Raw genomic sequence first — 26,010 nt, forward strand, 5'->3', positions numbered from 1 at the left:
TAAAAATTCGAGGTTAGAACCTCTCCATTACTAAGCAATAAAGTGGTAACAGGATTTTTTTTTTTTTTTTAAATCCTAAACCCTTCAAGTGATCATTTAATTTCAAAATTAGCTCTTTCACTGCATGTGATATGCTGACATTGCCTATTCCCAGGCCAAGTCAACAAAAATCAGGTTGTTTATGAGAGCAGGTGCATTCATGGGAAGCATGTAGCAAAATAACTCAAGCAATTAGCATAATTATCTCAATACCTCAAAACTGCAAGAATATGCCATTTATATTGCAAGACGTGCTTTTACTTCTGGGAAGGGGAGAATATAGGGGTGGTAATTTTCATGCTCTTGAAGTACATAGCTGGTGCTCCAATTCTCCACCACTAGAGAATGTTTTGCACACTATTTCACCTACTTAGATTAACTTCACTATTTACATTTTATGCTAGAAGCTCACAGCTTCTACATTGTAAGAAATGTAAGAAAAACAAAAAAAGAAACATAGAGCTTAGCACGGAAAACAAAAATCTCTTTCTGCAAGCAAAGTGGGATATTATGAAAAGTAGTTGTGGGTAGATAGCTAAGAAGGGAGTTGCTATGTTTGTTAATTTTTCTGTTTATCAACAAATTCAAAAAAAGAATCAAAATGCACTTTTTGTATTTAATAGCAATTTGCAAACAGAAAGAAAGGAGAGTGGCTGCTCCACACATGCAAGCAGCCCCTCAACATCTAAATAATTTATGAACTGTTTAAGAGGCTCGTACACTAAATGGTCTTTATCATGCACCTTGTATTGCTCCATCTGCACTCTGCCCCCAAAGCTTCTTCAGGCAGTGCAAAACCCCAAGCAGCTTTGAACGGGTGCGACATTGCAAAATTTAACTTCCCGCAAAGATATTCCAGCCTACAGCCTCCCACTCAAGTGGGATTTGTATCTCATTTGTATTTTCACAGCTCAGAGAATGTGCAGAACTGGATTTTGCATCAGTATATTCAGGGTTAAAGATTACCCAATCTGCTTTTGCATTCACTGCGAAAAAGAATTTTTACGGATTTTCAAAAGGGATGCACAGCACTTCCTCTGGTTTTAGAAAATCTAGGATCCGTACCACATTAACCTGGTGACATTGCTACATAACGTCAATGCATTTTTAGAAGTTAAAAAAAAAATTATAATGTTTATTTTCTTTTGGGCGCTATTTAGACTGAGTAAAACTGCGGCCTAAGAGAACCTGGTTAGTGCGGTTGTTCTTAGCGTCATTGCTGGGGACCCTGAAGTGCCAGAACAAGCTTGGAAGAGGACTAGAAGGTGCAGAATTACAAGACCCGCAGCACAGCCTGCTCTACCATTCCATGATTCATTACTCCTAAGTATATAGCAATGACTATGTGAGCATAACAACAGAAAAAACAAGACTAACATGTATCAAGCATCATGTTGTTCTAGAAAATCAGTGTCCCAGTCAGAGATATTTCACAGTGAAGACAAGCCCAGCTGACTTCTGTGCATTAAAAGACATCTGATGAATGCACTTCTTTTTTCTGAATTTGGTATAGTTCACAGGAAATTATTACTGACTGCTTGCTGGCACATCACAACATTTGGCAAGGACTAGGGAATGCACAGATTTATTTCCATTATGCAAATCCTGATTTCCAATTTCCAAACCCTCTTTTCCTTTTAAATACGGCAATTTTGCATATATATTATTCAAACCTATTTTGCTCTAAAAAAACAGGAAACTTATCTAGCACACAGGTACAACTAGTGTCATGCTGGGCTTATTCATAGGCAGACCAAAACCCTAACATTCAAACCAGTCTCTAAAGGCAATAAAAATGCACCCACACAGGAAGAAAATGCTTCTCTTTTCAGCCTTTGCCAGAGTCATTAGCAGAGAAAACAGTGATGTTTTACTCAGCCAGTGGAGGGAAAAATAAAGAGCAAAATGATAAGTATTTCTGTGCAAGGCTGCCTTCAGCTGGGGTCTATAGATCTAAGTGACCTGTCCGGAGGGAACATACTGCCTTTGCAGCCCACGTACAACGGCTAGACACCATCATGACAGATGCTGTAGGAGGACATCTTCACAGAATACATTTTTCAAGTCTAACAGCAAAAGAAATTGCAACCTCGCTCAGACTTTATTATCTTATCAAGCTAACAAACTAGCCTGTTGAGAATCGATAGGTGAAAGTCTAAATTTTACCTTCAGCTCCACAGACTAGTAGTAGTAGCAGCCTGTCATAATGTATACATAGTCTGCTAACATACACATTATTTAGAGGATACGGGGAGGCATTACAGATAAATTTTTCTTTGTATTCTTAAGAAATGATGAATGACTCACAACTATGTCCAGGTGACCCAGCACATTAACTGGATACTAAATATATAGATATGCAGATAGCCCAAACCTCCACTTGAATAATTAGTATTTTAGTAACTGACAATAATTCAGATACGTGATATACCGTCCACATTAATCTGCACAGTTTAAGTCTGGTCACTTAAATTTATTTTAAAAAGTTTTTGAAAAGGTCAAAGTTGAAGACATGAAAATATGCTAAAAATGCTGCTAATATAAAGCGCATTCATCTTAATACAAAGTTGGGGAAGATGACCACTAAAAGCTCTTGCACTGAACTCAAAGAGAGACTTAAGGAAGCTTTTAAAAAGAAGGGCAAAGTTGACATGAACAAAAACAAATGCTTGCTTAATAATTATGGCCTGAAGAAAATTTAATTACATTTAAGACAACGCTGGAAAAGTAAGAGAATGGAATAAAGATATGGAATAGAGAATGGAATAAAGACACATGCCTTCTTTCTGCCAGCATTTCATAAAAGTCTCTGATATCTTGACCCGTTTTCTCCATGGAATGATAAAATGCCAACTGACTTTCTCGGTTTGCAAAATCCACCTGAAAAATAAAGGGTAAATCACGTTCAGTGAAAGAAACATCCCATTTTGACAACATTTCAATGTCTGCTGCAGAATCTGAAGATGGGAACAGAATAGAAAATGGGGGATGATGCAATTTAACAAAAAAATATCAAGCACCTCTCAGGACTGGCCGTTCACCTCCCCAGGAACAAAGACCTCTTTCTCTTAAATGTGCTGCTAAGCTCAATAAACGTGTATGGAACTACATAACTGCCTTCTCATTGGGATATGTTGTTTCAGTTACAAGACAGCAGGCACGTGAAAAGCTTCTGTTCAGTAAACCAGCAGGAAAAATACATATTATTATGGTACTGATGTGTTTAATACTGCTATTCCAGCTACAGTTATAAAGTGCCTTCCGTCTCAACACAGTGCTACAGGCAGGTCAGTATTATTAATCTAGTTCAGACTCCACATTATTTGCCTGGGGTTACACAAACAAGGTGACGGTTGGGATGGGAAAGGAACCGAGCGTCCTGAATTGCAGCTCCCTATTCTAGCTGCTCTAAGATTTGCTGTTTCCTAGCCAAGTGTGACAATATTAAGAAGCTAATGGCATAGCTGATGCCAAGAATTAAGGATTAGAATGGATTTATCGATGTGTATTCCACATAAGGCTTTGTTTTATTTTATTTTATTTTTTTTTACATTTTATTCCCTTTTTTAAATCAGCCTGAACATTTGCATAACCACAGCAATGGAGCACAGACACGCACACATTAAGGGTGTCGCTTATCCCAAAGTCACTAAGTAGCACAACCCACATAAGACCCACAAACACAAGATACAGAAGCTTTTAAACGACCGTAAATTTTCTTCCATATAAAGGCTACTTATATTCAACCACCACGCTTAGAAACTATAGTATATTCAACTCCTAACCATGATGGGTATGAAGTTGCTAGGTTAATACACTAGAGGAGAGATCATGCTTGAAATCATTACCCACTCTTCAGGAGAGAAGAAAGGAGGAGGAGGAAGATAACTCAGAGGGCTGGCAGACACCTCAAGTCCCCAGTTAGTGGAACTGATGGGACAGTCATAAACAGGTTTATTACCACATTCACCCAAATCCAAAACGACCCCATAAATGCTTAAGCGTTGTTCTAGGATAAAGTACCTTCTATCTATTTCCCCCCCCCCCCAGTGGTATTTTTAATTAAATTTTATCTGTTACAAGGAAGAAGCCGCACACAAGCCACATATACGTTTCGGTTGTCCGGCGTCAGTTACTCCGTGACAACCGCGTGCAGGCTCCTTCTTGAAGGCATGTGATACCCCGTCCCGCTGTGGAGGGAAAAGCCGCCTCAGATCACCTTGGCGTTACACAGGTCAAAAACCTGAGCAATCAGCCCAGAGCAGCTGAAACACAGCACTCTGTTATCCCACAGGAACGGCCAACTTCATCTTCGGATTTTATTTTTCCACCATCAAAACAAAGGGATAAAACTTTGCCTTGGATTTGGGTAAATCAGGTAATTGCACGGACACCGACACTCAGGAGCTTAGAGAGACAAGTTCAGCGAAACGGCAGAATACTGGAAAAGGCTTTATAAGTAACGGTTCAAGATACCCTAACATCTTGATAAGCCGAGTATAAAAAAAATAGTTTTAAGCCTTAGAGATCTGGGACATGCATGTCCCACTAAGTATTCCTTTTGGCTGGCAGTCTGCAAATGCCAGTGTTTAAGGGGTAAGGCCTAAATACAATTTGTTTCTTTTTTTGGAGGTCATTCTGCACACCTTAATTTTATTCCCACCGATTTTCCTCCCCTTGGTCTCTTTTACAGCTGCTTGTGCATATTCAATCTCATTGTAGAGAACCAGGGCCATGCCTTTTAAGCGGTCAAACACCACCTGTAAAAAACAAAAAAACAAAACAAAAACCAAATAAGAGCCTCATCCACAGGACTTAATGTCAGTCCCAACAAAATCCTAAGTCATGAGGATACCAGTAAGAAAATAATTTTAGCAAGGTAAATTTCCAGGCTTTTCTGATGAGGCATATTGTACTGAAGAGACAATAAAAGGACACGGGACTGCTTTGAATTGTGGATATTGTGGCTTGAGGTATATTACGCCTTTATTTTGTTTTTCTGTATTTTACTTTTATTTTTTTTCTTTGGTGACTCAGTTTTGTGCTTTCTCTTTGTTTATTTTTTTTTTTTGAAAAATTTCCAATAAGTCTTAGGGGGGAAAAAAGGTAAAGGGAACATTTAATCACCAAATGGAAACAGTTTTATTATCACAGTCTGCAGTACCACTTGTCAGTTGCTAAATGCTCAATTTACAAATATTAGCTTCCTTTAGCAACAGCAGCTTATTGTTCAGGCAACAGCAACTACAATAAAGAATGTCAAAGCTGCAACACAAACCCACAAAAATCCTTACGGAGGCAAGACCCTGATCCTGCAAAGATTTACACACATTGCTTAACTTTAAGCACATCAATGTCCAACAGAAATACACAGGACAACTCACATGCTTAGCTTTAAGCATGTGCATAAATCTCTAATACCTACACGCAGTGGGACTTGGCCACATACAGTTAACGTACCCCCATTTTATAACATGGGTATGTTGCCCAACCCTTGACTTTCTCTTTTCTTTGATGCACCTTTGGTAGCGTGACTGTTCTATCTGCTTTTAAAAAGTCGTTTAGGGGTCTTATGACAAACAGAGTTACGTCTAATTATGTAATCAGCATGCATAAGTATAACCACATAATTAGACTGCTGCTCCTACAATGTTAGCATCCTAAAAAAATTTTGTTGGGGAGAGACTGTACTGCACAAGAGCGACAAACGGGTTCCAAAATTTGTTATCTCGGCTCATTCAAAATACTTGTTTTCAAAAAACCAGAAGCAACTACTCTATATATTTGGATCAACAGGATGCAAAGCTACAGCTCCCTGTAGGCCAATTTACACCCCAGAGAGAATTTCTCTATCTGAGCTATAAAGCCCTGGACAGTCGGGGTTGAAAGGACAGGATGTAAAGAAAGGAAGACAGTAACAACTTCAAACCATACACCAAAGCCTCCCACCTACCTTTACCACAGGCCCGTATCGGCAGAAATGTCGAGTTAAATACTGATCCGTAACGTTTGTAGAAAGACCATCTAACCACACGCAGTTTGTAGGCATGCTCTTTCCAAAACCCAGCTGAACACAAAAGGGCAAAACTTCCATCAGTACAATTCACAAGCGTTAAACTAGCTGAACAGAGCACGCCTAACTAAGAGTTGTTTGAAGAAAGCTAGTCATTTGTACAGATTTTCTAAAATCGGCATCTCGCACAGGTGCAAGCAAGACAAAAATCAAATAGCAATTAATAAAAATAATTCTGCATGCTTAAACAAATATAACGTTTGACAACATTTGCTCTGTGTACAATTTGAATGCTTCTGGAAGGTGCCAGATTGACAGCTCTGGGGACTGACAGCCTCCGTTTATCATCAGTACCAGCAGAGCTTCCCAGCACTGCCTCACCAGATGCAGACCTTCAAGGACTACCTTTACAGGCCAGAGAACGTCAGTCTCCAAGTCTATTCAATCCTTGGCCTCCTTGCTCAGACAGCCAACAAAAATGCCGATTAATCCCAATTACAGTGGTGGTTGAAATCATCACTCTCTGATCTGACCTATGGCATAACGCATTAGAAAAAAAATCTCACTTCCACAGTCTAAGCTAATGCAAAAAATTCTATGACACCATAAACAAAATTAACAAGGAGAAGGATACGGTCCATGGGAGGATTTCTTTACCTTGAGCCGGTTGTTTCCAAGATATTCCCCATCCATCTTCTTAATTGCTTTACACACACTTGCGATATCACAGTACTGCAGGAATGCATACTGAGGAACACCATTCACCTTCTTAATGTCAATATCCTGGAAAAAAACAAAAAAAACAAATCGACAGTCAGCAACAGGCCATAAAGGACATTCAGCAATGTAAACCAGATCTAAATAGACTTTTTTTTAGAGCCCTGTGCCACAGCAAGCACTGTTTAATTAATGTTTCCTTCACAGAGGATTTAAACACTAGCAGATAGCTAAAAACTTCACTGTTCTTCTATATCTCATTCAAGTGGTGAAGCCAAATCCTTAGTGATGAAGGCAAAGTTCTTCATAACACAGATTTAAAACTCAACCCTACAGAAGTAAGCCTGATCTGATCAACAAACGGTAGCTTTGGTTTGTTAATATTATGTCAAGAAGAGACAACTCAGAATCAAAGAAATATAGATGAATTTTCACTCTCAAAGGCTCAAAAGAAAACGACCTGCTCCAAACCAATCCTCCTTTCTGAGCCAAGAGCCAAGCAGGGTTTCTCTTCCAAATAAACTCGATCCATCCTGTTCCTAGAAATGGAAAGTGATGCTGGATTTGTCTCTCGAACCAGCTTGGCACTGACGTGGCAAAGGCAAAAAAGATCCCAAACTTCTATCACTGCTGTTATTTGATGCTAAGATACCATAGGCCCATTCAAAAGTGACTGCAGTCACTAAAGCCTAAAAAGGCCCGATTTTAATCAATTTTAAAAAATAGAAGCCTGGAGCTGACATTTGGTTAACATTCAAGCTTAGCACTAGTACTGGCAAATGTACCGAAAGTCTCTGAACAAACTCACGATATTATGATTCATTCCAAGCTGAAAATAGAAGGTAGAGTGTTTCGTTTTATTTGTTTAAATAGCACAAGCTTCCTTTGTGAGAGCTACATGCCAATGCTAGCACACTAATTTAAGCATAAACGTTCCAACATTCAGGACAGGCTAATTTCATGGTTAATAAATTTAGGGACAAGGCAGCAGTTTGATACGGTCTCACCCGAGCTCTTTATCTAGGAAAACAGAAGTAAACAGGGGGAGATTTACACAACTATTACATTTCTATAGCCCTAGCCTAATGATTTAAGTGGAATACTAATAGAAGACTAAATTTCCAAGTGTCTGAAGTAGCACTACTGCAACCGTGGCAAATTATACTTGACCACTCACCCTGGGCAAGCAATTTCTTTTGACAGGCAAATAAAATATCATTACTCTGCTCATTATCCACCGAGAAGGTCATAAAACTGGTCCCGTTTGCACCTGAGCTTGTAAGTTTTCATGGAAATTCTGCAAGGCAGCACCACCGCTCAATTCTGACCGATTAATAACATTGACAATCTAGCACTATTTCACAGAAAAACCAATTTACAAGACAGTGCACTACTACTGATAAGCATCTTTATCAGGACAGCTCAGCTGGTATCACATTAGAGAAGGGTTTAAGGCACAGACACTGCATGAATTCATAAATCAGCGCTGATGTCAAGATTACAGCAGAGGCAGGATGCCTAAGAGCTGCCAGATGATCTCGTAATAAAATGAAAATTTTATATTTGCCTGCATTGTGTATGGAAGCTGGCCCTCACCCCCCTCCCTTCCGAGGGGAAGTACACGCGGGGTTTTGGGTATGTATGACTGATACCTCAACAGTCACAAAAATATTTCAGAACAGAAGGATTAAGGCACCGCATGTTCATAAGCAGCCACAGCTACTTGAAGAACATTGTACAGAGAGCATGTACAGAGACAAGCTATCAGTGTAGAAGCTCAGATGCATTCACGAGCATATTAATTAAACTCACTGTGGATAGTGACTTTTCTGGAAAACTCTTAATCCAACATTGGTATGACTTGATACAGAGTGGCATGAAGAGAAGGGAGGGAACGACTGCTGCTCTAGCTGTCTCGCTCAGCTAAGCCAGTTCAGCTGAAAACCAGAATCCTGCATGTGTCATCACTAACCCATCTGCTTACTGCCTATTCTGCTGGATTGTTAGGGAACAGACTGTCATAGCTGATGGCTATTTTCACATGCAGCAACTAAACCCTTTGTTTCAAAAATCAACAGGAAGCTTAGACTTCATAGACTTGTGCTGATTAAACATGAAAACAGCACTAAGCATATTTATAACCAGCCTAACTAGTTATGTTTTTCTGCAAACACTTGGAGGTAACAGAAAATACATTTCTTGCTGCTGCTCCTAAGAGTGTGTTTCTATTGCAAAGTTACTCCCCCAATACAAGCGTCCTAAGATTTCACTTGAAATGCAGAGAAAAGCTTCTGGGTATATTCTAGCAAGATAAATGACAAATTATTATACAAAATGTAACAATTATATACAAAATTATATTATATAAAATTTTATATATAAAGAAAAAATATATATAAATAAAAAGACTGAATTATCTGTGATCAACATTCTGTTTACCACTGCTTATAGCATTTTATAGGTCTGTACAGAAGCAATGGAAAATAATACCTCTATATACTTAAAAAAAAAAAAAAAAAGAAAAAAGAAAAAAAAAGAAAAAAAAAGAAAAAAAAAGCCACATACCACTATTCCACCAAAGCGCTGAAAGATGTTGCGAAGGTCATGATAGGTGGTTGTTTTCTCCAGGTTGCCAATGAAGAGAGTTCTTGTTGCTTTCGGGTGAAACTCATCTATCCTTTCATCCAAAGGACGAAATTCATTCTCGCTTTCTGTTTCTAGAAGCAAAAAAGAGCAAGAAATCTATAATATACAGAGGCGTTTTTCATGTGGGTTTGGTTCACTTTTGTTTGTTTCTTCACATCTACTTTCAGACTAGCAGGTATGATCAGAATTAGACTAATCAACGCTTTGACAAAAATACAGCAGTACTATACTTGTGATTGTTTTATTTACAGAGAATTTGAACTCTCTACATCACACCACTAGCTAATTGCTGAGGAATTTGAGCATCCTCAGATGAAAAGTAGCTGCGTTCTAGCTCTGCTTCTCTGGAAATTTATTCTTTTAACAAATATTAGTGCTTATTGAGAATTCAAATAAGGCTTCATGGTATTTGGGGAACAGTACATGGAAAAAAATTATTTTCACAAATCAATTTCTAAACAATTATTTGAAGTACAGTGGGAGAACTAAAACCATGAGCTCAATGCTACAGTTTTCACTAGTCAGTCAGTCACGCCAAAGCCTCAAGAATTTTGCCATCCTTAGTCCTTGTAATTAAAAGCAGAAAAAAAGCCTGTGAGCTCTCAATGCTATGCTTAGATTATCTATTGGCTTCTGCTTCACTGAGCTATGGAAGGTTACATCGCTTCTTCCAGCAGCTGGAGGATCTCACTGCGTGAGAGGATGGCAGGTTTCCTACCCTGAGGTTTAAGACTGGAATTCTCTCCCTGTTTGACCTAAGAGCATCCACTCTTCCTGCTCTGGAATTTATTCTGGCACATTTCCCAGTTACTTTAAATTATGTTTCAGCAGCAAGGTAGTTTAACATTTCTTACTCCTATGCTGCCTTTTTATAAGAGTCAGTGAACGTGTGGTCATGCGCCCAGTTAAAGCGTAAGAACTGCATGGACCTTACCTGGTCCTATCCAGGCGGTTACTTCAATTTGCATGCCAAAGAAAAGTTTTCCTTTTGAGGCATTTAGTGCTTTTTCCTGGTCCTCCTGTTGTCGGAAGAACACCAGTCCATACCGTTCCTCAGAGGCCCCGTGAATCTGCACCGACGTCACCTTTCCATACTTCTTGAATTCATGGAAAAGTCCATCTTTAAGGCTTGTATCTAAGCCAACAAACAAATGTTAGTATAACAATGTATTTCCTAACAACTTAACAGAACCATAAAAGACATGAAGAAATCTGACATTCTCTCCAAAACATGCCTTCACCCAATTTCATCTGAACCTGAATGTTCACAGAAGCGATGTCAGGCTCTGTTTTTAGATGTTAACTTTGCCCATGCAAAAAGCTTCTGACTGACCCTTCTGTTCACCTTGTTTTTTAAAACCAAGAAACTATCCGTGCAGACTTCTACATGACAAAAGCTGATAGCATATAGTTATTACTTCTAAGAGACATCCACTTCAAGATGATGAAGAAGAAATAAATAACATTACTTCATTAATAATCCCACCACTGAAAGCATGAGCAAACAGATACCGCATAGAGCAGTTCTGCAAAGCTAGGATGAGACACCTGGAATGGAAATCAAAGTTATATAGCATTTGTTTCAGTCAATTCAGAAAGATAACTGGGCGTGCAGAGTCATCAGATTTTGCAAACACTGACTCATGATCATACGATCTGCCTGCTATCTGTGGGCACCTACTCTGGTGTCGTGTCACTTCAAGGAATACTACAGAAAAACATCTGTAGAAAGAATATTAACACTGCAATATGCGCTACTCAAAAAGTTAATAAACAGTATTTTAATTCAGCCAGTACTTTTGTATGTATGAATTAATTTTGCAATTTTTTTCCAAATGACCCCATGCTCTTTCTTCCACAGGATCTCTCCCTTATCAACACAGAGAACAGTGGTCATCTGTACTCTTCGGTGAGTGGTACCCTGCATTATTTAGCAAGCACTATTCAAATATTTTTATGAACATGCTCAAGGGTGTTTTACGATACTCAACATTATGATAGAAAACCCTAATATCTTCATACTACACAAAAAAAGAAACTGAGGCACAGTGAGAATAAATGGTCAAAACTGCCCTAAGTGAAAAATTTGAGACGCTTCTGGTTTCCCCCCCCCAAAAATCCACATTACTGTTTCAAAGCACCAGTTCCAGTAGCTGTGAGTGCTCAAGCCAAGGGACTCAAGCTAGGGACTTGCAAAATTTCTCACAGATGGTCACTAATTAAGCAATTTTCCCACCATCACACAAGAACTGAGGCAGAAGCAGCGCGAGAATCTAGTCTTCGGAGGCAGCATTCAACTGCCTTGTCAAAGACGCAATCCTGGCATCCCTTAAGCCCCTGCCTCATTTAATACACACCTCTCAGCTTCTCCAGCACGAATCCAGGTCACGGAGGGTGTCACCATTCACCACTCCTTCCGAGAGCACCATCCATTTGCTGCACTAGATGAGGCAAGGCTTTGGGTCGAAAACCTAATACGCTCTCGTCTCCTATCATCTACTCATCAGAAGCCCCAAGCTGCCCTAAAGTTTCTTAGTTGCTTTTCTATCAGACTACTCTAATAAGTTTCCTTCCATCCTCCCCCGTGCTGCAGTCAACAGCAGGGCATTTTTAAGACCTCCGTAACGTAGCCAAGTCTGCATTGCATTTTTCCTCCAGAGGGATGAAAGAAGGCCTTTATCGGACAGAAACACAACCTCCTACCCAACGCCAGTTCCAGCGTCCAAAGCATGGACATGGTAGTCTCTCAACAAAATGCCTACGAATATTATTTAAAGAAAGTATTTTTCTCTAACCTTATCGGTGCAAAACTATGATGAGGCAGACAGCAAACATAAAAAAATTGTGGAAAAGTTCTGCCTGAACAGCTGAAGTTTGGTAACATTGTAAGAAGCTGGCAATAGGATCCAGTAGGGGAAGGCACTGGGCAAGTTTTACCATAGTGCCTCTGGAATTTGCCTGCTATTTAAATTTTCTTTCAGGGATTCAGGAAGTTAAACTTCTGGCAAAAATTGTAACAGTCGTAGGAAGACTCCCCCTCTGACCTGGGAAACTCAGAAGTTAAACTCAGTGAAGAGTCCTAAAACAACAATAAACTCCTGAATAACTCTGAAGTCTCCCAAAGGTATCTTCATTCAAAACTTCATGCTTTTCGTAAGTAATCTGATGACTGTATTACATTTTTATGGCAGCAATTACCCTGAAACCAAGTTTCATAAAAGATGGCTCAAACTGCACTCATGTTTTCCTGTTCAGTATTGAAGAGGTTCAAAACACTGCATGCATTTAATATCAAAAACGTACAATAAATATTATTTCATCAGTCTCTAATCTGCTTCCTCTTCCTTTTTTCCCCATTTTTGGCATTGTGAAGAGACACTTTCACACATGAATTTTACCTGTTGAGCGCACTGGAAGATTTTGCACCTTGATCCCAAAACTTTTGCGGGGTTCATCTTTTTCCAGAGATGGAAGCAGCTGGGATGCAGGTGCTGGAACTGCTGTCGACTGAACTGACCGTGCCGGGGACTCGTCGCTTGAGCTGCTGCTGGAGTCACTGCTACAAAAGGCATAAAGGAAACAACGGATCAATGTAAAGAGACACAAAGTGACCAGAGGACAGATGGTGTATTTCAATTAAAAACAAAATGTCAGCGGTTTTTTTGTGGCATTTTCTGCTTGGATTTTTAACTCATCTGTTCCCTTTTCCTCTGAGCAACGATCGAGCATGTGTTCAACGATGGCAGCGGCAGCAAGTGAAATCGTTCAGCATTGCACAACTGCCCACCCCCAAGACACAGCAACACAGGTCTCATACCGCACGCAAGTAAAATATTTATCCGCGGTAACAAACTGTGCTGATAAGGGAAACGGGATGGATTCAACATTTTAAGGACTTTCCTTTTTCCTTTGTCTGCTGCGGAAAATCCCGTTTCCACCACACATTCCAGCTGTACAAAGGAATCTGTAATCATTCCGCAAATATTCTCTTACTAAATCCTCGGAGGAGACGGTCAAGGAAGCAGAATACGGGTAAAATGTCAGCCAGATCCTGTTACATTTCCGCGACAATAGAGGAGATTTAATTCAGTGTAACGTGGTGTTTTATCAGCTTAGGTTGTGTGGGAAGACTGGAAAAATACAGAGAGGGTGCCGGGGCCTGCCGAGGCCTCGCAATCCTTCGTGGCCTGCTCACGGTTAAAAAGAAACGTTATGGCGCTCACAGGCGCTGCCATCAATCTGAAAAATCGGCTCCGGATTTCTCCTTAATGCCTCTTACGCATCTTTTAAAAAAAGATTCGTCCCTCCAAAGAGCCGATACTAAAAGCCACCGTTTCTTGTGAGAAAACTGCAGCCAGTTTTTTTTTTTTTTTCGCCAACTGCTGGAGAATAACCTAGATAGAGGCGTATGAATCAGCAAACGCTGTTTACAAGCTCAGTCGCAACAGCAAACTTCAGGGTATAAAGCATTTAGACCCAACAGCTTTTATAAACAATAATTACAGCAGAAGAGGATTTGCATATTAGATCATACGGGGAGTCAATCTAGTCCACTGACTCTTGACAGTGCAGATTGGTAGACGCTTCGCCAAAGAGTAGGAAATATAGAGAATAATGTTATTAAAGCTTGCCCAGTGGGGACACGTCATCGTCTTCGGAGTGGCTGATTTCTTCCCCGAGGCATGAGGGCTTATAACATTTCTAAAAATAATTTTGTCTGACATAACCCTGGAGGAGCTCATTCTCCATTGCATGACCAACTGCCTAAAAAAATTCGGCCAGAATTTTAACTCAGAGACCAAACGCAGTGGGTGAAGGTTTGCCACGTGTAAAAACAACCCGATCGGTTTGAAATTTGCTGCTTTTCAAGTGAATCGTTTTTGGTTTCATTCCATATCTTACAAGAAAGGCTAAACAGAAGTTAATCTATCTTTTTTTTTTTTTTTGGTATCCTAAATTATTTTATGGACTGTTTATATTCCCTCTTTACATTCATCCACTTAAATCCTTCCATTCTGCCCTCAGGGCAACTGCCTTGGGCTGCTGCTCATCTTCATTATTTGATTTTGGGACCTTCTTCTTCTACACAGTGTGTTTTTTGAGGCCGGCTAACCAGGGCAGAACAGAGTACGGGTACACCATTCGTTTGCATAACACCAGTGTAACAGCAAGAGGGCAATTATTCTGAAAGATTTCAGAAAACTGGTTTTCCTTCTCAACATCTCTGTGCAACCAGAACTGTGGCATATTACTAAAAGCCCCTGGGCTCTGTCCCCATTATATTTGGAGGAGCAGAAGGGAAGGCAACCTCTGAAAACGCTGAAAAACAATCCGCAGGGGCTACAAAACCACAGAAAAACAAAACGGAAAAAAAGTCAAAATACAGCAGGGATGGTGAACCTGAGAAAACTCTCCTCCTGGTCTCGCCCTCTTATTACAACCCTCCTTTTCTGACCGACCCTTAAGTCCAGTTGCCATCAAGCTTCTTCACGTGTTCCCACTTTTCCCACACCCTCTCCTCCTACTCTGCTGTCCCCAAAGGAGGAAGTCCGGCATCACTTTGGGAGAGCAGAGAAAATACGGCAACGCCAGGACAGGAGTGAAAGCCTGACACCTTTCTCTTGCCCTCTTCCTCGGCGTGGGCTCTGCTCCCTCGCAGCAATAACTCTCGAGGTTTTTCCTCCTGAGTGATCGCTGGCGACCTATAACGAAGCACTATATATGAAGTTATTTCACATAGAATGACATTTTCCCTTCCTGCTTATAATCCCTTGCATTTGCCAGCTCTGAATCTCCTACCACTGAGAAGCCCGTTCGTGCAGTCTCATTTTTCTTAGAAATTTGTGCTCGTTTTATTTTTGTCTCATCTGCAACTGTGCAACCTACTTTCATTCCCTCTTCTAGATCATTAATACAGTAAACTATTTTGTTCCTAAAAATGAAGCCAGCTGCAATTCACTGCTCATGTTTTGCCCAGGAACCATTTATCCCTTTCCCTCTGCTTTCTACCCTGCTGCTAACTGTTCACCTCCGGTAACGCTTTACCACCTCGAACCCTCATTAAAAGTCAAGTCTTTCTCTACAGCCCTTGGGGAAAAGGAGGAGAAAAGTGGCCCCGTGTAAACAGGCTTTCAGTAGTCCGAAGGAGTAATGCCAGTTATCAGCTACCACTATGGAATAAATTGGCACAAAATAGAGAAACCTCTTTTAAAACACAAACATAGACAGAGAATGCATGTGGGGAGAATCTGAAAATAATTCCCAAACCAACCACAATACTTCATGTTTTACCGTTCCCTTCGAGGAGGCCCGAAATACGTTTTAGGGCTTCGACAAGCTTCTGTCCCTTTACTCTTTTAAGACCTTCTCAGGTCTTAATGCTCTGTATTATGATCAACTACATATTGCCTAAAACATTTTAAATATTCTACTTTTCTAAGATTCTATCTTTTAAGCAAATGGCAGCACTGGGTTTATATTTAAACGGTGCTTTAAAATGGGAATGGGCTGTTTTTAGCATTTTTATAAGGATGCTTAAAACATGGACTATATTATTAAAATCATAGCCTTCCCCTAGGGGAAAAGATAATCTCCAGGTGACATCTTAAGATGTCCTCAATAAATCACATACATCTCCAAAACAATAGTCTGGTAAGACAATAAATTCTACAAGAGCTTGAATTCGATATAAGCACATTTTCAGAAACAGCCATCATGCGGGTAACTTCCATTTACTCCAGGGAGTTTTAGGAGTTCGTGTCCCTAAACAAATCAAGGCTTTTTGAGACAGTAATTTGCGCTTTCCTGATCTCCTAATTCAGTTTTCAGAGAGGAAAAAAAACGGTAGCAAGGATAAATTATGCAGTGCAATTCTCCTTTCTTTAGAGAAAGCAGTATTACTTTTCCAGTTGAAGGAACAAACATAAATGTTCAAAAGTAAGTAAAAGTTTTTATGTGCTGTGAACAGGAGAATGATGGAACAGTTAATTATAGCTGGTTTGTTGGACAGTTATAGCACATAGCAGAATCAAAATAAAGCATCTGACAGTGAGTTATATGCAGTTTCAAGCAGAAAAACAGCACTCCTTTTAAACTACCCTGGTTTTAAAAATACACAAAACTAAAACATGTAAGCTGCACAAGGATACGTTCCCAGAATATTAAAACGCAAATATGGCTTTTCGTTTTCCTGCAAGTGATTTTGAAAACAACTGTCCTTTGCCAAATCTTAGAAAAGAAGTTATTAAAAATTCCCCTAACAAAATCTATTTAACAGCAGAAGCTCATAAAGCTTTTAGAGAAACAACCATTCAGAAAGCTAAGAAAATTTTAACCCAGGAAGGTAACAGATAGCTCGAATCATCATGCTCCTTGACAGTATTTCAGGTAATCAATAGGTCTCGAGGCAAGCAAAATGGCATAAAGAAAATGGCTTTATAACTTCGTTTGCCCCTTTCGCTAGCGATATAAAAAACGAGGAGAGACGTGCCGATTTTTTCCAGGCGCAGAATGTGCTCTGGCACATAGCCTTTTCCCAACACAGGAAAACCTGCTCTTCAACATCCACGTAAGCTTGCTGGAGCAGAATGCCAGCAGGCAGAAAAAAATAATCTCCTGAGCTGTCACAACACACGCATTTCACAGAGAGGGAGTCTATGCTGGGAATTTGCTTTTTTAAACATATTAGGCTTACAGCTTCATTCGCCTTTTAGGTGCTTTTCATCATTTTGCTTGTCACATATGCTAATACATGAAGAACTTGAAGTTTTAACCAGGAAGGATTTCAGGCGCCCTTTTGTCTGGCTCAGATACACAAAACTTTTAAAATTAGTTTCACTCCAGCCCTTCTCATGACATTATAGTGTAAAATATGCAAAGTATAAGATTTATGATTTCACTGTCAGTGAAACCAGATGGAAAACCTGAGTTATAAAGGAGATCATTTTTACTTTAATAAGGAAGAAGGCATAAAGTATTTTTCTCATAGGTATACTCTACTATAAGTTGCTTCCACTGTAAAAGCCCTTTAAAAATACTCATTTGCTTTGCACATAACTGCCTAGTGTTTTCAAAGTAAATAAGATGCATGTGTTCTTAACCACAAACGTCTCCTCTGTATCTACTTCCTATTAATCAACATAAAATCTATTAATAATCCAACCATAAGCTTTATTCATAGGGGCAGAGCCCCAGCAACACTGAAGTGTAAGAATCTAGCAATGGGATTCAGATTACAAAAATGAGACTCCAAATGCGCCTGCGTCGCCGGCTGCAGTACTTGGCATGCTGCAGCTCACAGAACGCACAAAACTTGCTTTTTTTCTCATTTAAAACTGTGAAGATGACATTTCAAGTCCTGCTGCACGGATCATATATAAGCCGTTCTCATTTCCACAGAAATGCCTCATTTTCAAGCAATTGTGTTTTTCAGTTCTACTAACTAACTATGCAGCTATGCTCTATTTATGTAGGAAAAATGAAAGCACTTGAGAAAAGAATACAAAGTGAGCCGTTCTCTTTGTTCCCCAGCAAAATGAGATAAAAGGGAGACTCCAAACTAGTCAATGCAACGGGATACCTGCTGCTTTTTGTCAATGGCAGGCTGTGCTGAATCAAGGGATCTCACAACCTGCCTTACCCTTTTGCAATTTTAAAATGTGGGACAATTGTCATTTCTGCGAATTGATTTCGGGACTGTGAGTCAGCTGTAACTCTGGTGACTACCCTCATTACAGCAACCAGGAAACACTGGAGCCATTCATGTAAAATAAAGTAGGCAGAAGCATTAACACGCACTGCAGGCAATGAGCTGCCAAACTCCAGGTTTTAAAAAAACTAGCCCCCGACAGTCAGAGCAAGTTAAAAAAGAAGCAACTTAAAATCATTCGAAGCCTTTTTAATTTTTCAGGGTAACATATGCCAAATTTTAACAGGGAAAAAAAGAAAATAAAATGGCTTTTTAAGAGCTCCCTTTAAAACATGTTTAACTGGGACTGTTAAATGATTTGTAATTCTCTTGCAGAAATATTCAGAGATGCTATTTTTTTTCTGCCCAAATTAATTGAAATCAGGAACTCTGTCTAGATCAGCTATGATTCAATACACTGTCAAAATAATCTCTAAGTAAAGATTATCTCCTAGAAAGATCTATTGAGGACAATAACATAGGACAACCTCCCTCAGCATGAATCCCAGATGACAGCAGGTTATTCACACGGTTGATGTCAGCAAAAGATTCCCAAGTCTAGTCAGGAAATCCAAAGCAAACGTACAGTAATCTCTAAGCGGAAATAACAGGAACCTTTTTTTCTCTCCTTGCTCCCTTTCCAGATCAGAGTTAAGTCAAAGTAGATGATCTGTATGCAAAAAATATCAGCTGCAAATATCAGCTAGTGACAGCACTGTATGCTGATAAGGTCTACCCAGAAGACACAAATCCTTTTAATATTCTTCATACAGTCACTACTGAAACAAACTGCCAGTTAGATTCCCTGGACCTAACTCCAGAAAAACAGTGCCAGAAAACTGGTCAAAGAAGCCTGAAAGCAAAAATATACTGTTTGGGAAAAAAGCTCTGGTTATTGCCAACCATCATCAAGCAAAAGTATGATGCTAGCTGTCAAAAAAAGAAACCAAAACACTGCTTTAAAATGGGTCATATTCCATTCTAGTTATAGATTAAAGGAACCTTGATACAGCTCATAAAGCACTTTGACTTCTCCTCTGGATGAAAAATGATATACCAAAGTGATGCATGTACAGATACATTATAGACTGCTATTTCCACAGTACTACTAAATACTACACAACTCTAAAATACGTACTTAAATAGAATTTCCCCCAACCTCTAGATATATGTGATTTAAAAACCTACATCGAACTACACATACCAAGAACTGCATCCCCATAAAAATCAAACTACCCTCTTTCCTTAAAAAGGTCAAAGCAAGCAGATAATTGAGAGCTTGTGTTCTTCTGTGCCCTGAAGGTAAGTAACTCGGACTATTTCTGGACCAAACCAGGTGCCAAATTCCAAAGCTGAAAGCCCCTGGTGCTCCAATGTCCCTGTTGTTTGCAAGTCCTATATGTACAATTTCAGCGACAGACTGGGAGCAGGGCTTATGAGTAAGTTTTGACTCCCTGAACTCCAGCTGAACGCAGGCCTGTTCTTTTTTAAGCATCTTTCCAGGCAACCGTACGCTCATTAGTGCACAACCTGTAGCAAAGCAAAGCAAAGTCACCAGCATTACTCTAATAATCCATGCGGCTGTTCTGACATCTCCAAGCAGAAATAATTACAATGAAATTTCGAGTGTGGTTTCTGAAAACTCAGGAGGTTGGGATGGAGGGTTAAAACATCTCTTTACAGGAGCTGATTCACTTTGTTCTAACACTGACCTAAATATGAAGGCGATTGGCAGGCGGTAGTTTCGTACACACGATGCATTCTGCAATAACACCAGTCAGCATCAGCATATTTGTAAGAAAACCCATTCCTCAAAACTGCAAAAATAAGATCTGTAGAAGTAAATACAGTCTTTTTTCTAGCTAAAAAGGAGGAGTTGCTGCATCTGAAGTGAAAGATAGCAGAAAACGGCACCAAACAACTAAAGTTTACTTGTATTAACAGATCAAGACGTAACAAGTTGTTACCATATTTTTCAGACTACTACATGCTAACAGCTGAACAGGCTCAGCCCACATACGCTTACCACAAAGAGGTTGAACTTTGTTTCTCCATTTCATAACAAACTTTTAAATTTAAAAATAAGTACACAAGCAGGCTCTGGCTGTTCAGCGTACGAGGGTGGAGAAAGTTAGCAAAGGAACAGACAAACTACACCTAATATTCTCTCTGTGTAATTACCCTGTGCCCATAACCCCAGCCTTTCAGTACCTTTAGAGTTTGTGTTCAAAAGCACGCCTGGATGTGACTGCATGACATTCTTGGCATCGTTTCAAGACGCTGAGAAGTTGCCACCCAAGGAACTTTGGTTCGTAAATGTCACACACACACACACACATCTTCAGAAGTATTTAATGACAAGCAGCTACGATAAAACAGTCTATGAGGGGGAAAAAAAACACCCTACTGCATGTAAGCAGGAAACAGTCGTGAAAAATCAGCACACAACAAACAAAAGCGTATCCTGCTCCAAAGAAAGGAGCACTGAGACAGATGTATACGACACTGAAACACGTGAAAATAGAACAACCTCTTTCCCTTACCTTTTCCTGTCTTACCAAGCTCAGAAAGGAGACTTAAGAAATCTCATAGTGGGGTGGAATCCTAAACCTAAAGAAATCATGTTTAAAGGCCGTGGGAAAATAACACAACTATGAGAGTGACATGACTACTTTGTATGTTTTAGCTGGCCAAATTACAGTAAAGTTACAGTATTTTTTCAGTATCTGGCCAGTAAGGTTTTAAGATACAGTCTCCAAGTAATATTTACAGTGTTTCCAACCCAAATCAGATGACTGGCTTATTAAAATCACATCTCAATTTCACTGACAGGCCATGTGAGTATCTCCTTTTAGTTATTTTATTATCATGGTCAACAGACACCCGAACTTTGATGAGAAGCAGCAAGCTGAAACTAATCATGGAAAAGACAAAGATGTTGCTAAGACAGATGACCACTACAAAAAGTCTTCTGCTCCCAGAACCATCTTTCCCCTGAAGCCACATGCTCTGAGAATTTCAAGGCAGCTTCGAGGTCCTTTTAATTCTTCACTGTAACTAAATATCCCATCAATTATGACTGCTAAAATATACATATTAATCCGTGTCTGGCTGCGACAGACTCCGTCTGATACAGGCAGTGTTACCACCTAGCCCCATGACCCATGCTTGGTTGTTACAACAAACTAGGTACAGCCAAGAATAAAAACCCTAATCTGGAAAAAGTTTATCGGTTAAAAACGTATTAGCCTATCTATTCAGCAAACAGCCTACTCAGCAACCACAACAGCTTACTACTGCTGAGAAGATGCTGTCCTCACCCTCTGCTCCCTGCGCTGCCTCTCTGTTAACTTCAGAGTCAACTTCACGGTGTTGGGATCAAACTTCAGAGCCCTTGACGAGTAGCTCGAGTTACCTGAGCGCCGGCCTCCACAGCCGCGACCTTTCCAAAATATGGACGTTTCTTGGGAACAATGGGACTGCCAAGAATGCAACTCCTTGACGCGGGAGGAAATGCTTTCTCAGCACATGGCCGCAATCACACAGCTCGACACTGGGAAAGATTAAAGTCATCGAGGCCTGCAGGGTGAAGTACAAACCCGGCTCCTTGGCATAGCTTTCCCACAATTACATTTCCACCAATGCAAAGGCAGAACAAAAAGGGTGGGTGTGAGAACGCGAGATCCCAGAGAGCCTCTATTTTTCAACAGTCCCTTCACCACGGGAGGCCCTGGGTCAAGACCGAACGCCTCTGAGCAACACCCCAGCTTTGAAGCATTTGCGTATCACAGAACCAGAAGTGACACAGTGATAAAGAGGTATGACTACAGAGCTTCTTGTTGTGTAACACTATGGAGTTTCTAATTCACATAAATGTTTGCCATGCAGATTTTTTATCTAACTTTGCCTTCCGATCTGACCATATTTGAGAATATCCACAAGTGACGGATATAGTCTTTGAGGGTTTTTTCTTAAATTGTTCCCACTGTTTCTCTGCCATTAAAATAGCTACCCCGGTGCCTCACAGGGGAAGCATTAGCACTGCCAGGCACTTGGCACATGAGTAGCAGTTGTTAGCTGGCTCTGGACAGGTTTATACAACATGCGGCAAAGTCCCAGCCCTACTAAAGCCATGCAAAACTCCCACCTCCTCCAACTGGGAAAGCTTTCAGCCAAATTATTTCAAGCGCTGCAGTGACTTGTCTCCACAAGAGCTCCCACTCAACGCTGCAAGTAATGGTAAGCCTAGGATCGCAGCAACTTTTAAAAGAAAACGGTAGGGCAGAGTTCACCCTGTAGAGGAGTGGCTTGTTCAGTCCAGAATAAAAATTGCTTTCAACCTTTGGCTAAAATTACCATAATACTGTCAAAGCAAACAACTTTTGCCAACTATCTGCAGACAATCTAAATTAATGTTTTGCAACTGCCACCTCAGAGTATATGAAATCTTTAAAAAAGCATTTTAGTTCAACGCTCTCGTGAGGCAGGTATATCTTAACATCCCTGCATTGCAGATGGAAAAATAAGGTAAGAAGAGGCCAAGGGCTTTGCCCAAGGTCATTCAATGAGTTACCAACAGAGCAGGTTGAGAAACTTGATCTCGTGACTTGCAGAAGACCTAATCTTTTCAAAACACCAAGAAAGCAAAATTTAAAGAGTTTCCTAAATAACAACCACACTGCTTTCGTGAAAGGATCTACTAAGCATCTTAAAAAAAAAAACAAAAAACCCTACTTTAAGTACTGTCTATAAGCTGGGATTCTTAGTGCTGTTTAAAATGCACCCACTACAGCTTCCAAATATACTACTATATGTTTACTTGAGGAATAAAAAGCAACTACTTTCACCTTACGAGCATGTCAAACCATTTCCTGGAAGTCAACACTTCTTAAAACAATTTTAAAACCATCCAGCCTTAACTCTACTGACATTGACACGCCTGCTGTCCTACCCAGAAGCACTAGATATTATTCTTCAAAAGAAAAACCTTTCTCATAGATACATTAAAACCCAAAAAACAATGGGTCTGATTCACCTCCAGGTTATTTCAGTCTTGCATACACGTAAGAGCTTTCTAACACAAAACTGCTGGTAGGTCACGGCAAACAGGCCTGCCAAATTAATTCTGCTGATGTCTTCAGCATTTGCACTTAACACGTTTCAGAAAAGCATCCCACCTTGCCTTAAAAAAAACTGGCACTATGCTTATGCCCTACTTTCCTGACAACTCGCATTTGTCTACCATCTGGCCTCCCAAATACCCTGTAAAACGCCACCCTCGGCCACTGCTTACCTTCTGCCTCCCCAGGCCACTTTCCCTGCAGGGACAGCAGCCCCCTGGCCCTGTACTCTGCCCTGCCAAAACACCGGTGAGATCATTGCCTCCGTCTTCAAGACGATGTTTTAGCATTACATAGAATGCCATTTGTTGAAATTCTCATTCGCTAGGATTCAGAGCAATTTTGAAATCGTGTGTTCTCTCTTATAAACAAATATAATTGTTCTTCAAATGGGAGCTGCAATAAAACCCATGCCAAGATACACAGCTGATAAACAATGCCTCTTAAGTAAAATTTGGAACATGCAAAGCTTAATATAGAAATTCCATTTATGGCAGATAACACTGTGTGTAAGCTTAGTATTTCTAAAAATGGTTGCCATTGTCCAAACAGTGAAATGGAAAAGAAAATGGACAAAACAATGCTACTTCTAAATCACGATTAGAAATAAGTATGTATATTAAAGATGTTTCTGAAACAGAATTTCTATTGCCTCACAACTTATATACAACCTTTTAAAGGAATGCCAACTAGTTTAAAGCAAGAAAAATTTTGGAGGCTCTTTTTACCCTTTTTTTTGACCAATTACAGCAACTGAAGGAAGTACACAACGCTGGTGGGGTATACAAATCCTTCATAAAACTGCTATTCTCATGTAAAGGACTACCTAAAATGGAAGGCATGGCAAATAATGGCATTTCTGTGATCTCAGTTGGCATACAATATAGAAGACCAGACATTTGATGAGTTATATATTAAAGATTAATTTGCCATTTCAAAAATGCAAAGAACAGATGGATCTCTTGGCTATGGCTATATTTGGGAATTATTTCATTTTATGCCCACACGCAAATAAAAATAAAACTAATAAAGTAGAACTTTCAGTAAAATTTCACATGGATAGAAATATTAATATTTAAGTCATGAAAATAAAAAAATTGTGACAAGCTTTGTATAAAACAGGTGAAGTATTATAGTCCGTTAAATTTTAAATATGGGATTGGTATGGAAATTGCGAAAATCTTTACATTTGTTAAGCAAGAATGCAGAGTAATGCCAGCCTTAAAAATACAAAAACCAAAAATACTGTTACATGACAGAAAGGTCCTTGTGCTTCTCTCTTAATGTCCGGAAGAAGAACCTTTTTGTAACTTAATTCAGCAGTATTTGTTATATCTATTGATTAAATCTCTATGTGGTTTGGGAGTCCAGGGCTCACGCAAGGGGCATTTTTGTTGACCGTCCCGTTAAGATGTACATCCTGCTCCCTTTAACAGGGAAAGCCTAGGACAGCTCCATCACGTTAACTGCGTGTAAAACAAGGCTGAGGACGTTGAGATGGGTAGGGAAAATGTAAAAGTTATCCAGGGCTGGATAAGGAGGAGCAGCGTGAGGCAATGCGGCTGGTACGCTGGAGATTACAGGCCAGAAGATTCCTCCTTCAGCCTTCCCAAGGAATTCCCACGTGCAAAGCCTGCATGCCCCACCTGCGTACTTGCTGCAGGATTGACTGCTTATGTAGAACAGACTGCAAAACCTCTAGACCATAGCACAAGAAATATTCCACAAGCCACACACACAGTGTTAATTAAGCTTTTTCTTTTTTTTGCATGCAAATTTCATGATTTTTAAAAACTGCAGGGAAACTGAATATTAAAAAACAAAACCAACAAATTCAGCATAACTACTTCTTAAATATTTGTTAGATAGCATCCACTTCTCTCCTGTAACAACATAACAAGTGATTCCTCACTTCCTTCCACCTCAAAACAAACAAATAAACAAAAAACTTCCAAGTCATCATTTATGCAGTAAAACACCAACCAGCGTAGGACATCTTCAGTATATTCCCTGACTGTGAAAGAGGGATAATCAGAGCTCCACGCAGATTTGGTAAGTGAAGAAGAATAGAAAATTTGTACTAACCTGATAGCCTCCTTTCTTTGACTATTCATCTTTGACAATCCCCACAACAGGACATACCAAGAAGTAAACAAACATTTAAGGGAGGGACTAACTTCAAAGCAACAGTACAAGTCTTACATAATTTGAGGATTTGAGATCATGCAGCAACCTCTTACCAAACGAGGTGTCAGATGATATAAGGAGGTCAAGCCTGTAGCAGCCCGGATAAGTAGGGCACTTTGCATCTCTCAGTCAACGAAGTCGGGAACCATTTGTCCACGGGGACTCTTGCACTATTTGTTCTTGGGAATTAACTTTTAAAAGGGGAACAAGACCTTTCTTTCACACGTTATCACACAAACCTTTGGCGTTTTGTACTCTCAAACAGATGACAGAAAATGAATTACGACTCTGAATATCCTTATTGTTTGCATTTGCTTGATATGTACCTTAATTATTCTCTTTATTTCTAGACTATGTGATGACTTTTTCGTATTTTTGTCCAGGTATAAAAATGATGATGAAGATTTCTGGGCATCCGGGGAAATACAAACCAACCATGAAAGAAATGATGAGACAGCCCTGAAAACCACTTCCTTCTCATAGAAAGGATTCTCCAAAAGGTACTATCGCTGCCATCCTAGATTGCTAAGCGTTTTCTAGTTGAAGTCATCACCTTCAGTTAACTAAAGCAACTACTCACTGAACTTGAGACATTTTTCAAA

At 39.8% G+C, this 26,010-nt stretch overlaps 1 protein-coding gene across 3 annotated transcripts in view; it reads right to left on the bottom strand.

Annotated features, from left to right (window-relative positions):
• The window catches only part of SPEN (spen family transcriptional repressor), a 75,002-nt gene that overhangs the window by 14,983 nt on the left and 34,009 nt on the right, over positions 1-26,010 (bottom strand). Inside the window, exons 4-10 of one of the 3 annotated variants that reach the window (XM_067311229.1) lie at positions 12,814-12,974; positions 10,350-10,550; positions 9,335-9,486; positions 6,710-6,835; positions 5,993-6,106; positions 4,686-4,799; positions 2,819-2,919 (exon numbers count right to left, since the gene is read on the bottom strand). In XM_067311229.1, the coding sequence (XP_067167330.1) occupies positions 2,819-2,919; positions 4,686-4,799; positions 5,993-6,106; positions 6,710-6,835; positions 9,335-9,486; positions 10,350-10,550; positions 12,814-12,974 (969 nt within the window). The remainder of the gene's footprint in view (positions 1-2,818; positions 2,920-4,685; positions 4,800-5,992; positions 6,107-6,709; positions 6,836-9,334; positions 9,487-10,349; positions 10,551-12,813; positions 12,975-26,010) is intronic. The other 2 variants (XM_067311230.1, XM_067311231.1) reach the window with 2 other exon arrangements.

The sequence above is a fragment of the Apteryx mantelli genome, chromosome 26, assembly GCF_036417845.1.
Source record: "Apteryx mantelli isolate bAptMan1 chromosome 26, bAptMan1.hap1, whole genome shotgun sequence".
In the NCBI taxonomy this organism is placed as follows: Eukaryota; Metazoa; Chordata; class Aves; order Apterygiformes; family Apterygidae; genus Apteryx; species Apteryx mantelli.